Source organism: Gekko japonicus, unplaced genomic scaffold, assembly GCF_001447785.1.
Source record: "Gekko japonicus isolate JY-2015 unplaced genomic scaffold, Gekko_japonicus_V1.1 scaffold632, whole genome shotgun sequence".
NCBI classification, from domain to species: domain Eukaryota; kingdom Metazoa; phylum Chordata; class Lepidosauria; order Squamata; family Gekkonidae; genus Gekko; species Gekko japonicus.
This window is the reverse complement of record NW_015172025.1, coordinates 877,418-890,695: the sequence shown is the minus strand read 5'-3', so window position 1 is coordinate 890,695 and position 13,278 is coordinate 877,418. Positions and strand designations below refer to the sequence as shown.

The 13,278-nt window shown below is 47.3% G+C and overlaps 1 protein-coding gene across 1 annotated transcript in view; it reads left to right on the top strand.

Annotated features, from left to right (window-relative positions):
- Nucleotides 1–13,278, top strand: part of ACER1 (alkaline ceramidase 1) — a 52,357-nt gene that overhangs the window by 26,739 nt on the left and 12,340 nt on the right. The window contains exons 3-5 of the mRNA XM_015420537.1: nucleotides 6,400–6,514; nucleotides 6,882–7,020; nucleotides 8,922–9,059. Of these exons, the coding sequence (XP_015276023.1) occupies nucleotides 6,400–6,514; nucleotides 6,882–7,020; nucleotides 8,922–9,059 (392 nt within the window). The remainder of the gene's footprint in view (nucleotides 1–6,399; nucleotides 6,515–6,881; nucleotides 7,021–8,921; nucleotides 9,060–13,278) is intronic.

Here is a 13,278-nt window from a genome sequence, read left to right as displayed (position 1 = left end):
CCCCCACCGCTTGGGGCCTGCAGAGTGAGAGAAAGCGGGACCCCCCCCGGGCAATGTTCCTTCTAAAGCAGTGGAGTCTTGTGAGCAAACATTCTACTGGCATTCAAGTTGTGAGCCAGTAATTTGGCTCCGGCATCGATTAGTTTGCTCTGGAGCCCTCCTTCCTGAGCTAAGACAAACATCGCTTCACCTCGAGCCCTGCAATAAGGCACTCCGGGGCTAAATTAGCAGGTTGCTGGAGTGGAGCAGCAGAAAGAGGAGACCCTCGCTGGAGGGAAGTGTGTCTGTATTGCGGGGCTTTCCCTTTTGAAATCAAGCCGTGGCGGGGCTTCACTTGTGGTATGCTTGGCTGCCGCCAGGCCTGCTTCCCACATGCGGCGCTTCTCCCCAACTGGCCACACGCCGGGCCCTGGAGGCCTGGCTTCACACTGTGGTGGTGGGAAGGGACATTTTCGGAGGGATCCCTCGCTCACAGTTTTAATGCCAGGAGCTCACAAGACTCCACAGGGAGCATTGGTCAGGAGCCTGTCTCAGGATTTAGGTGGGGAGACTCTCTTGCCAGGTGCCCTCCCCTTCAAGTTAAAGCCATCCAAAAGGGCGTTGTACTGGAAACTGAGGCAACATGGAAGTGCATTTGACTTGAGCCAATGAGTCAATGCAAAGAGAGGCGTGAACAGCTGCGGCGACTAGCAGTGACAGATATGGAACTGGACATTGACCATCTCATTAGCCAAAAGCAGGCCGATAATTCCCATTGAAATACTGGAAAGTTTGTTGATTTTACTTTACTTGTTCTTCATTTTAAATATTGTATTTGTTCCCGTTTTGTTTTTTTACTTCAAAATAAGATATGTGCAGTGTGCATAGGAATTTGTTCATAGTTGTGTTTTTTTTAACTATAGTCCGGCCCTCCAACGGTCTGAACTGGCCCCCTGTTTAAAAAGTTTGAGGACCTCTGATGTAATGTGACAGGGGAAAGAAGAATCAAGCTGTTCCTGATGCCAGGCCGCAGACACCAAACACTTTTATTCCACCGGCAGGACAAAGACTCTGCGAAATTTCAGGTTGTTGTGTTTGAAACATTTGTTCCCTCCCCAGTTTGGTTGCTGCAACAGTTTCCTCATCGCTTTGCCTGCAATCCAGCAAAGACAGGCGTTGGCCCACGAATACCAGGGTTGGATCATGGCTCCTGGATCTGCTTTTTTAATTAAAAAAAATAGCCATGGGGGCCTGACCCTGCCGGGGATTGCAATGCGAAGAGAGTTTTTGAAATCTGAGTGTGCGTGGGGGAGACAGAAACCTCTCTCTCCTTCCCCAGTGCCATGGTACCCCCCACTACAATTTTAAAAGTAAAAACAAAAATCAGATTCGGAAATGGCACCGAATCCCGGTGGTGGACTCAGAATCACCAAATGCAGCACCATTCTGGGGGTAACCACAATTCACCCCAATACGTCTGCTGATGAGAAGCAAGCAAGGCCAGCACAACTGAATCATGCAGAGTCTCACCAGGCAGCCTCTTCGCATGAGTAATTCTGCTGCCTCTGCTTAGGGAATATAGTTTCAACCTTTATTGAGGAATTACACCCCTTCCCAGTGGAGGATGGCTGGAAGCCGTCATGCCAGAGCAGGGACTCTTGCAGAGAAGCAATGGGCATCCTCCTTCATGATTAGGTCCCTTGACCTACTTATTTCTCATTCAAATGTACATTCAAAACACCTCTCAGTCTGAGGCATTGCAAAACATACACACATAAGCTGGCTCAAATGTAGGTTTTTTTATGGGCCTATGTCCATGAGCCCCCCTTTCATAGCTTCCTTCTCTCCCCCAAACTGCAAACCCCATTTCCTCACCCTGCAATTGCAGCTAGGCTGGGGGGAGATCCTGACACTCTTTTATTTTAGCTGGGCCTGGAGTTGCCAATTCCAGTTTGGGAAACTGCTGGAGGTTTGGGAGGATGGAGTTTGGAAAGGGAAGGTGGCTCAGCAAGGTATGTGCAACCACAATTAATCTCAAGTAAAGGAGAGGTGCCAGTAGGCACAAGTTCAGAAAACGCTTGTCTGACAAAGAATTAATGGGCATGTCTGACATCAGAAACCACAACATTCAAAAAACAGTGGGGGAACATTTTAACCTTCCAGGACATTCAGTTGCTGACCTAAAAGTAGCAATTATCTGACAAAGGAATTTCAAAGGGAGATTAGAAACAGAGACTGCTGAATTGCGACTGATAATGAAGCTCAAGACAATGCATTCTCCTGGACTGAATTGAGACCCAGGTTTCCTGTCTCATTACCAATGCTGATTTCTCCATGCCTACTACCTCTCTGCATATCACACCTAATCCAGTCACACCCGCTATTGTCATTTGCCCGCTAATGTCATTCGGCATCTGAAATCACTTTCCAATATATAGGACAGATGGACTCACATTCTAGCTGCATCTGAAGTGAGCAGTGACTCATGAAAGCTCACACCCTGCCACAAATTTTGTTAGTTTTTAAGGTGCTAAAGGTAAAGGTAAAGGTTCCCTTGCTTGAAAACCAGTCAAGTCCGACTCTAGGGTTGCGGTGCTCATCTCCGTTTCAAAGCCGAAGAGCCAGCGCTGTCTGAAGACGTTTCCGTGGTCATGTGGCCGGCATGACTAAACACCAAGGCACACGGAACGCTGTTACCTTCCCACTGAAGTGGTCCCTATTTATCTACTTGCAATTTCTTGCTTTCGAACTGCTAGGTTGGCAGGAGCTGGAACTAGAGACGGGAGCTCACTCCGTCATGCGGCAACTCAGGTCTCGAACTGCTGAACTACTGACCTTTGACAGCCTGCAGTTCAGCGTCTTAACCACTTGAGCCACCACAGCTCCCTTTTTAAGGTGCTACTGGACTCTTAACTCTTTTTCTACTGCTAAGCCTACTCTATCAGTGAATCAGACCCAGAATGGGTTTGTGCTGAATACTTACAAGCAAAACCATCTAGCATGGCAGTGAAAGGGCTCCCAGAGAAAGCCATGGGTTGACAACAGAAGGTGTGCTTGGGTGGTCACAAAGTCCCCAATTCAACCTCCCATCAAAAAGCTGTCAGGTGTTAGGAAAGATCCTGGTCTCTCTGAGCCCCTGGAGAGCCGCTGCTACTCAGATCAGATGATATTCAGCTGGATGAACTAATGCAGGGGAACCTGACCTTCTGAAGCCTGCCACAGGAGGCAAAGCTAAACACAAAATGGCTGCCACGGCTTCCCTTAAGTCACACAGTGCTGAGGTGGCAGCTGCTGCCAAAGCAATGTTTTTTTGGTTTAAAAAACTGCACAACCAATCAAACCTCCAGTAGTCAGTCAAAAGCCCTCCTGGGCTACAGAAGAAGAAGAGAGTGGATGTATACCCCGCTCTTCTCAGAGCGGCTTACAATCTCCTTTCCCTTCCCCTCCCCACAGCAGACACCCTGTGAGCAATGTTCCCTCTAAGCTGTGGAGTCCTGTGAGCAAAAATTCTACTTTGTGAGCTACTGGCATTAAAATTGTGAGCGAGCGGTTTGGCTACTGCATAAATTAGTCAGCTCTGGAGCCATCCTTCCTGAACTAAGACAAAAATGTGTGAGCCGGGGGCTAAAAACTGTGAGCTAGCTCACACTAACTCAGCTTAGAGGGAACACTGCCTGTGAGGTAGGTGGGGCTGAGAAAGCTCTGAGAGAACTGCCCTTAAGAGAACAGCTCTGAGAGAACTTGTGACTGACCCAAGGTCACAGCAGCTGGCTACATGTGGAGGAGTGGGAAATCACCCTTCACTACCCGAAGGAGTCTCAAAGTGGCTTACAAACTCCTTTCCCTTCCCCTCCCCACAACAGACACTCTGTGAGGTAGGTGGGGCTGAGAGAGCTCTTGACAGAAACTGCTCTTGAAGAAGAAGAGAAGAGATTGGATTTATACCCCGCCCTTCAGTACCCAAAGGAGTCTCAGAGCGGCTTACAAACTCCTTTCCCTTCCCCTCCCCACAACAGACACCCTGGGAGGCAGGTGGGGCTGAGAGAGCTCTGACAGAAACTGCCCTTAAGAGAACAGCTCTGAGAGAACTTGTGACTGACCCAAGGTCACAGCAGCTGGCTGCATGTGGAGGAGTGGGAAATCACCCTTCACTACCCGAAGGAGTCTCAAAGTGGCTTACAATCTTCTTTCCCTTCCCTTCCCCACAACAGACACCCTGTGAGGGAGGTGGGGCTGAGAGAGCTCTGAGAGAGCTGCCCTTGAGGGAACAGCTCTGAGAGAACTTGTGACTGACCCAAGGTCACACCAGCTGGCTGCATGTGGAGGTGTGGGGAATCAAACCCAGTTCTCCCAGATTAGAGTCTATACTCCCAACGGCTAAACCAAACTGGCTCTCTCAAGCCTCGCTGGCCCCTCCTCCTTCCTAAAAAAAACCCACTTGGAGGCACCAGGAAAGGGGTTGGCGGGCACTATGCTATCCACGGGTACCACGTTGGGGCCCCCTGAACCCATGGCTCGGCACAGCATCAGTCGAGAGAGTCGCCGAGCAAGAGGAGCACGGAGCAAGCAGCGACAATTCTGTGGGCTAGAGCCCAATACATTCTGTACATGCTTAGAGATTCCCCCCCCATTTAACCAGCTGGCCCTCAGCTTGGGTTGCCAGGTTCCCCCCCTGGCCACTGGTGAGGAATGGAGGGGTAGGGTTGCCAAATCCAGGCTGAGAAACTCCTGGAGATTTGGGGATGGAGTCTGGGGAGGACAGGGAGGACAGTGGGGTACAAGGCCCTGGAGTCCCCTCTTTGGAGCATCCGTTTTCTCCAGGACAGCTGATCTCTGTAGTCTGGAGAGGAGCTGTAATTCGGGGGGGGGGTCTCCAGGTCCCGCCTGGAGGCTGGCATCCTCAGCCCTGAACTGGAACCACCGCACAAGCCTCCGTTAAAATTGACTCAAGCGAGATTTGGATTTTAAACCATGTGAAAAATGCCCCTCCTATCCTACATTAAAGAATTCAGGACTGTATTTCTGGTTCAGTGACATGTCTGTCAGCATAATTTTTTTTTTTTTGCTCTCTTCTTTGTGTGTGTGTGTATTTTTCTTGGAGTCCTTCCAAACCAGCCGTTGTAGAAATGCGCTCCCATGTGGCACAGAATTAGGAACTTTTGCTCCTTCACAAAACTGAGGAGATCAGAAGCCCCCTAACTGGGTCAGACTAAGGAGCCACGTAGTCCAGCATAGGGGGCCAGCCAAGATGCCCCCCAGAAAAGCCTTCAAGCAGGCAACAGCAGCTGCTTTTCCAAGGTAGACTGCCTCTGCACCTGGAAGATAGATTCCGGTGGGTAGCCGTGTTGGTCTGAAGATGCAGAACAAAGTTCGAGTCCAGTGGCACCTTTAAATCTTATAAGATATAAGCTTTCATGTGCATGCACACTTTGTCAGATATACTGAAGTGGAAGTCCATACATATAGCAACTTAGCATACAGCATGGAATAATAAGCTTGGTTTATATTACATTCTATTATATTACATTCTGCTCTTCATTACATTATAATCTACTATTCCAGTCCACTATTCCAAATAAGAAATAAAATAAAGAGGATATTGGTTAAATCTAAACATGTTATCATTAGAACACAGTCCTTTAAACTCATAACTAGGTGGTATCTAATGCCACAAAAATTGCATCACATACAATCATCCCCATCACCTTTATGCTGGAGAGGTTGTAGGGAAATAGGCTTCTATCGAATTTGTTGGTGGGATTACAAATATATAAAGGCATTTTGGCAAGAAATAATCCACCACATTTCTGATATCACGACATACAATATGGCTTTTGACTTGGAATCATTACTACTTGAGGCTTGGCAACTTAATCTTCCTCTACACAAAGAACTTACTGCTTTATTGTGTGCGGCAGCCAGATTTGTTATAGCCAGATCTTGGAAACCTAATACACATCTCTCCATCTCTGATTGGATAAAGAAAGTATGCAAATTTTGCCTTATGGATAAACTTTCTGATGCTATCTTTTCTAGAACTTCAGGCTCTGCTGATTCTAATTTTACTTCAACTTGGTTTTCCTTCTTAGCATATTTATCTACCAAAAATGATTACGCTTCAATCTTAGATACAATAACAATGGTTTATTAGAGTGTTATTTATACTGTTTACAGGTGTTGATTCATCTCTTGCTGTATTCTTACTATTACTGTTATTAATGTATTGATTTATATGTTATTGTATCTGTTTATTGATAATAAAGTTTATTTTTAAAAAATAAGGGTGGAAATAGACTCCATGTGCCCCCACTCGGGGGCTTTTTTAAGAGCAGATGTGGGACACACAACACTGAACTGGATTAACAATTGATCAAATAACAACAACAATCTCAGCTCTCCGTTTGCCCCTTTCTCCTGCAGATCAGCAACCTCATTTTCTTCATCATGACTCCTTTCATGATCATACTGAACTTCGACTACATGAAATATCGGCCTGGCCGTGTCCGCAGCCTTGCTTTTATGGTGGTGTTCATTGGTAGGTGACCGAGAAATCAGAAACCTGCCAGGGGTTGGGGATCGTTTCCTGGGCTATCGGAGGCGACCCATCTCTGGGAGAGATCACCTGAGGCTGAGGGAAAGGGGTGAAGGACAGACACTGGAGGCATTTTGAAATTCGCCGCCAAGGACGGCAAGTGGGAGGGAGTTCCAGGGACTGGCTCTCCTGTCCAAAGGCCCCCCCCCAGGGCTCAGGGATAAGGAGAGCACTAGGAGAGCCACAAGTGCAGGGTTTCCAGGTCAAAAAGTGGGGGCTTCTGGACAGATCTAAACCCTGCCCTGCCATTGTTTTTTAAAGTGCTGGCTAGAAGATCTGACTCAAACAAGATCCTCTTGTTCATTTGCAGGTGTTTCCTCCATCTATTTCCACATGACGCTTAGCTATGCCGGGCAGCTGTTGGACGAACTCTCCATTCTCTGGACGATGGGTCTGAGCTACGGTTGCTGGTTTCCCATGCACCATTTCCCACCCTTCATCAAGAACAGGTTAAGAGAGTCCTTCCTCCCCTCCCCTCCCCATCCTTTGTTGTCTAGTTTTGCTCTTCACTCTTGAGGTGTTCAGCGATGCCGGGCACGGTGGAGGACTCGGACTACGACATGTGTTCAGACGCGTTTATTGTACTTCACAACAAGGGAAAAATGGCCCTGCAGGGTCAACTATATGCACTCCACCCGGCACACCTCTGTCCCCATTGGAGGGTTTGAATTTCCTGCCAAGGGTGCTATTGGTGGACTCTAGGTGGACTAGGATCCTAGGTCCCCTTTGTGTTTGGGGACCAAGCGCCTGCTTAGCCGCGGACCCCTGGTGGCGATCCGCGTACGTAACAACTCTGTTCTACAAATCCCTGCTTGTGTGCTCTCAGGTCAATAACAGACCACGCAAGGGAAGTCTTGGTGAGGATGGAAAAGTTCTTTAGATATTTAATTGCAATGAAAGATGTGAAAACAGTCAGGCCAAAACAGCCAATCAAAAATCGACTGCTTTCTTGTCTGCTAGCATTAGCTAAAACGACACTCTAACCTACAAAGGCGAGGCCTTGCCACTTAGTAGGCTTTCATTAAGTCCTAATATAAATCTTAATATAAATATTCATGAAGCCAGAAAAATATAAGCATATGAATAATCTGAACTGGGGGGGGGAAATCATTATATATTCCCATCCATGCTGGCAACTCCGTGCCTTTCTTCCTGGACTCCAATTTAATATACTATATGCAACACACACACACACACAACATGGGCAATTGCGTCACCATCTTTCGAGAGAATTTTTTCTCCCTGTCCCAAAAAACTAGAACTTGAGAGCATCGAATTAAACTGATGGGCAATAGATTCAAGATGGACAAAAGGAAATACTTCTTTACACAGAGAGTGATTAGAAGGCAGAATTCTCTGCCAGAGGATGTAGTGATGGCCACAGGAATAAACAGCTTTAAAAGGGGATTAGATACATTCGTGGAGGATAGGTATATCTGTGGCTACTAGCCATGGTGACTGAGGGGAACCTTCACATTCAAATGCACTAATCCTCTGAATCCCTGAGCCAGGAGGCAACATCAGGGAAAGGCCTCGGCCTCTCTGCCCTGTTGCTGGCCCTCCAGAGGAACTGGCTGGCCACTGTGTGAAACAGGATGCTGCACTAGATGGACCACTGGTCTGACCCAGCAGGGTTTTTCTTGTTTTGTGTATGTGTGTGTAGCCAGTTTGATGTAGTGGTTAGGAGCATGGACTTTAATCTTGGAGAACTGGGTTTGATTCCCCACTTCTTCACATGAAGCTGCTGGGTAACCTTGGGTCAGTCACAAGTTCTCTCACGAGAATTCCTTGAAAGAGCTTTCTCAGCCCCACCTACCTCACAGGGTGTCTGTTGTGGGGAGAGGAAGGGAAAGGAGATTGTAAATCACTCTGAGACTCCTTCAAGTAGTGAAAGGCAGAGTATAAATCCATCCTCCTCCTCCTCTTCTTTTTTTCTTCTTCTTCTTCTTCTTCGTGAGGCTTTGCTGATATGCAAAGGAACCATCATACATATGATTGCATCAAGATCCTTAAGAACATAAGAAGAGCCCTGCTGGATCAAACCAATAGTCCATCTAGTCCAGGACAATGTTTTCACTGATGTGTGTACTCACGCTTACGGATCACACGCTTACGGAGCACACAGAAAGACTCTCATGACAATTCCATCGGGGAAGGGACAATGGTTTATCAATGCACAGGTCTTCAGTAACATGTAGGGTGGGAAAGACCCAAAGAAACAGGAAGCTGTGGCTAACTGCATGTACAGCATGCACTGAACAAAACTAGGAGATAGGAACAGAGACATGCAGGAGGTTCTAAGGCAATGCTAAGAGTTCCTGTGCTCACAACTGTATTTTTATTCCCACAGGGAACAGTTTGCATACATGGTGGGCATCGTGATGGTGGTGAGCACAATAATGTCCTTCATCAAACCGGTGGTCAATGCTTATGCTCTGAACAGCGTCGCCATCCACCTCCTGTACGTGATCTTCCTGGAAGTCAAAAGGTAAAGGAAAAAATGAATGACTCCCGGGGACCTTTGCATTGCTCTGATTCACATTGGTTGGGGCAATAAGGACTGATCTTTCAGTAAATATCCATCTCTCATGGGGACCGAGATCTCACTCACTTCTCAATGGCACTCTGCCTTTAATAGGCTATCAGGAAAAAGCTGTGTCTTCAAAACACACAGAGTTTGTTCAAGGAGACAGGAGACAGAAAGGGTAATCTTTCACTCGGACCTGGTTACCTCTGATTAAGAATATTTATTTATTTATTTATTCGATTTATATACCGCCCTAAACCCCCCCCCCATGGGGGTCTCTGGGCGGTTTACAATTTTAGTAGTGCTAGTCACATGTTACAGTCCCTAACTACGGCCACATTCTCAGAGGGGTTGGGTCAGCCTACCAGCACCCAGGTGGTAACGGTTCTTTCTTCCGGCCTCCGACATCTTCGGCTTCAGATGTCTCTCGGTCCTTCAGTCCAGCGGGACGTTTCTTTGTAGTGCTTCCGGCGGTGGCTGCTTTTCGACGCGCAAATCTGCTCTCCTTGGTCCCCATTTATCTACTCGCCCTTTAATGGGCTTTCGAACTGCTGGGTGGGCGGGAGCATAAGAACATAAGAGAAGCCAATGTTGGGTCAGGCCAATGGCCCATCCAATCCAACACTTTGTCACACAGTGGCCAAAAATACCAGGTGCCACCAGGAGATCCACCAGTTGGGCCGGGACACTAGAAGTCCTCCTGCTGTTGCCCCCCTCCCCAAGCACCAGGAATACAGAGCATCCCTTGCCCCAGACCGAGAGCTCCTATCTATACCTGGTGGCTAATAGCCACTGGTGGACCTCTGCTCCAGATGTTTATCCGATTCCCTCTTGAAGCTGTCCATGCTTGTAGCCACCACCACCTCCTGTGGCAGTGAATTCCTCTTTGGGTGAAGAAGTACTTCCTTTTATCCATTCTAACCCAACTGCTCAGCAATTTCATTGAGTGCCCACGAGTTCTTGTATTGTGAGAAAGTGAGAAAAGTACTTCTTTCTCTACCTGCTCTATCCCATGCATAATCTTGTAAACCTCGATCATGTCACCCCTCAGCCAGAGTTTTTCCAAGGTAAAGAGCTCCAAGTGTTTTAACCTTTCTTCATAGGGAAAGTGTTCCAACCCTTTTATCATTCTAGTTGCCCTTTTCTGCACTTTTTCCAGTGCTATAATATCTTTTTTGAGGTGTGGTGACCAGAACTGTACACAGTACTCCAAATGAGGTTGCACCATCGATTTATACAGGGACATTATGATACTGGCTGATTTGTTTTCAATTCCCCTCCTAATAGTCCCAAGCATAGTATTGGCCTTTTTTATTGCAGCTGAACACTGTCTCAACATTGTGAGTTCTCTACTACGACTCCAAGACCTCTCTCTTGATCAGTCTCTGCCAGTTCGGACCCCATCAACGTGTATTTATATTTTTGGCTCCAATGTGCATCACTTTGCACTCGACCACATTGAACCCCATTTGCCACGTTGACGCCCACTCGCCCATCCTCGACAGATCCCTTGGAGTGCCTCACAATCCTCCCTGGTTCTCACCACCCTGAACAACTTTGTGTCATCCGCAAATTTAGCCACTTCACTTACTCCCAACTCCAAATCATTAATAAACAAGGTAAAAGGAATCAGACAGATCCCTGTGGTACCCCACCGCTTAATGCGGTGCTGTTCCTTGGGGTGTGGGGTGCAGGGTTCACAATACAGGACACAAACGGCTGCAGGAACTGATCTGAATGAAGGAAGGAAGGAAGGAACCCCCTTCTCTCACGCAGCAGCTTTATTTATACACTGGGAGTTACAAACATTCGAGCATCATTGTGGAATGTGTGTGTGTGTGTGTGTGTGTTTCCAGGCAGCTGTCCGCTATCTGCCTCTCCCCCTTTCTCTCAAGGCTAACTGACATAGTTTAGGCAGTCACCAGACTTCTCTTAGCACACAAACACTTTTGGGTTACCAATTCTCCAGGCAGGAGATTCCTGCACTGCCCTACAGCTTAACACCCTCCACTGAGAAAATTGCCCATTTATTAGCCAGTTTTATTCAGTATTGTTCTCCTGGATAGGACCAGTAAAAATCATGAGGGGCAGCAGTCTGTGGTTGTCAGTTCGCTTTCATCCGTTGTGTTGGGCTTGGGTTCAAACCTGTTGGTGTGGCCTCACCTGGAATCCAGTTAGTTTCTGTGATCCAAGCTTTTGTGGCCACAATTGTGATCTATGCTTTCATGGCCACGGTTGCCAAGAGCCACCATGGGCCCTTGGACCAAGATTCCATCGGGGCCACCTGCATACCGCCCCGATCCAAACCAAATATCATAACAAATCACTTGGCTGGCTGTTACCATGAATCGGTAGTAATAAAAGAATTGGCCTGTCCATCCATCTGCCCATTTGTGCCAGGCATAATTCATCAGAGAGGAAATGTAGGGGACTCAGAATTGGCCACCGTCTTCAAGGTGACTGTGGCACCACCCGAAAGCCTGGTGATACAGAGCTGGACTTCAGAAGCCTTACCTGCAGGGGGCGCTGTTGGTGAGTAATGTCCTTGGCAGATGGTAGAGACGCTCCCAAGAATATGTGCTGTTCCTAGATGGCGAAGAAAGGCAAAACAAGTTGACACAAGCAGGATTGCCGAAAGCCACGATGGGCACCCGGACGAAGATTCCACCTGGGACACCCGCATACGACCCGGATCCAAACCAAGTATCGTAGCAAAACAAATCACTTGGCTGGCTGTTACCATGAGTCTACCATCTGTCTGTCCATTTGTGGCAGGCATAATTCATCAGGGAGTAAAGGCAGGAGACTCAGAATTGGCCACCAGCTTCAGGGTGATCGTGATTGTTCCAGGGCCATGGGGATATCTTGGCCCAGGTTATATTGAGACACACATACACCCCCGGGCTATTGGCAGTGGAAGCGAAGAGTCTCTGCAGCAGATGTAACTCATCAGAAAATAACACTACATGTTTGAAAACTGGCCAGCAACCCCAGAATGGCAATGGAAGCTGCAGTGCCAAAAATGAACTGGGAACTGGGACACCCTGAACCGGGTTGCCAATGCAACAGGTAATAAGAGAGCCTTGAAGCAACCTGTCAGGTGTCTCTAAGACTCAGATCCCCAGCCCGCCATAGAAGGTTGCTGCCGAGTGACACACTCTCAGCCCGACCTACCTGACAGGGATGTTGTGAGGATAAAATGGAGGGCAGGAAAACAGTTCAGTTTTGGGTCCAAACAGGGTAGAAATGTATGACATTTGTTATACATCTGATTTTGCCTACAGTTCACCAAACAAACAAACAAAGGATGCTAGCTGTTGCTTCACTCAGTATTGCTGCAACCCATTTGGCAGGTTGAAGAACTGTCATTCAATATCAAACCATGGTTAAATATTGGGAACACACGATTGGGGCAGGTCCCTCATAACTATAGAAGCCAACATAATTATGTACAAGAAGCAAAAGCGTTTTCCTTCCCTTTTTCCAGGCAAGCTGTATGATGAAGTGTGCTTTAGTTCACAAAAACTTCATGTCACAATAATTCTTACATAAAATAGGAGCTCTCGGTCTGGGGCAAGTGATGCTCTGTATTCTTGGTGCCTGGGGGGGCAACAGTGGGAGGGCTCCTAGTGTCCCAGCCCCACTGCTGGACCTCCTGATGGCTCCTGGTATTTTTGGCCACTGTGTGACAGTGTTGGACTGGATGGGCCATTGGCCTGATCCAGCATTTGGCTTCTCTTATGTTGTTACGTTCTTAAGTGAATCAGTAAGAAATCTGTTTCAGTTTACCCTTGTAACTTTACCTATATCCAAAAACAGGGGCAAAATGGATTACGTATAGTGCTGAATGAGAAGTACTGGGGCCACTGGGACTGGTTTTGCTGACATTAGAAAGATCACATTAGATCTCCCACCAACACAGTAACAATGGTAACAACTCAGGGGCTGAACTGGGAGTTCTAATTTCTCTTCCACATGTACAATTGCTGAAACAGATTAATGTTCTATTACCGTGCATGTAAAGGGTAGAGGAGGAGGAAAGCATACTTTTACTATTTACTCTCACTCCTTCTGTTCATAATATTAACTAAGGTTTGCTACTATACAGCTATTAAGTATATTCTAAATTGCCATGCAGGATAGGGATGAGAAGAAGGAGGAGGAGGAGGAGGAGGAGGAG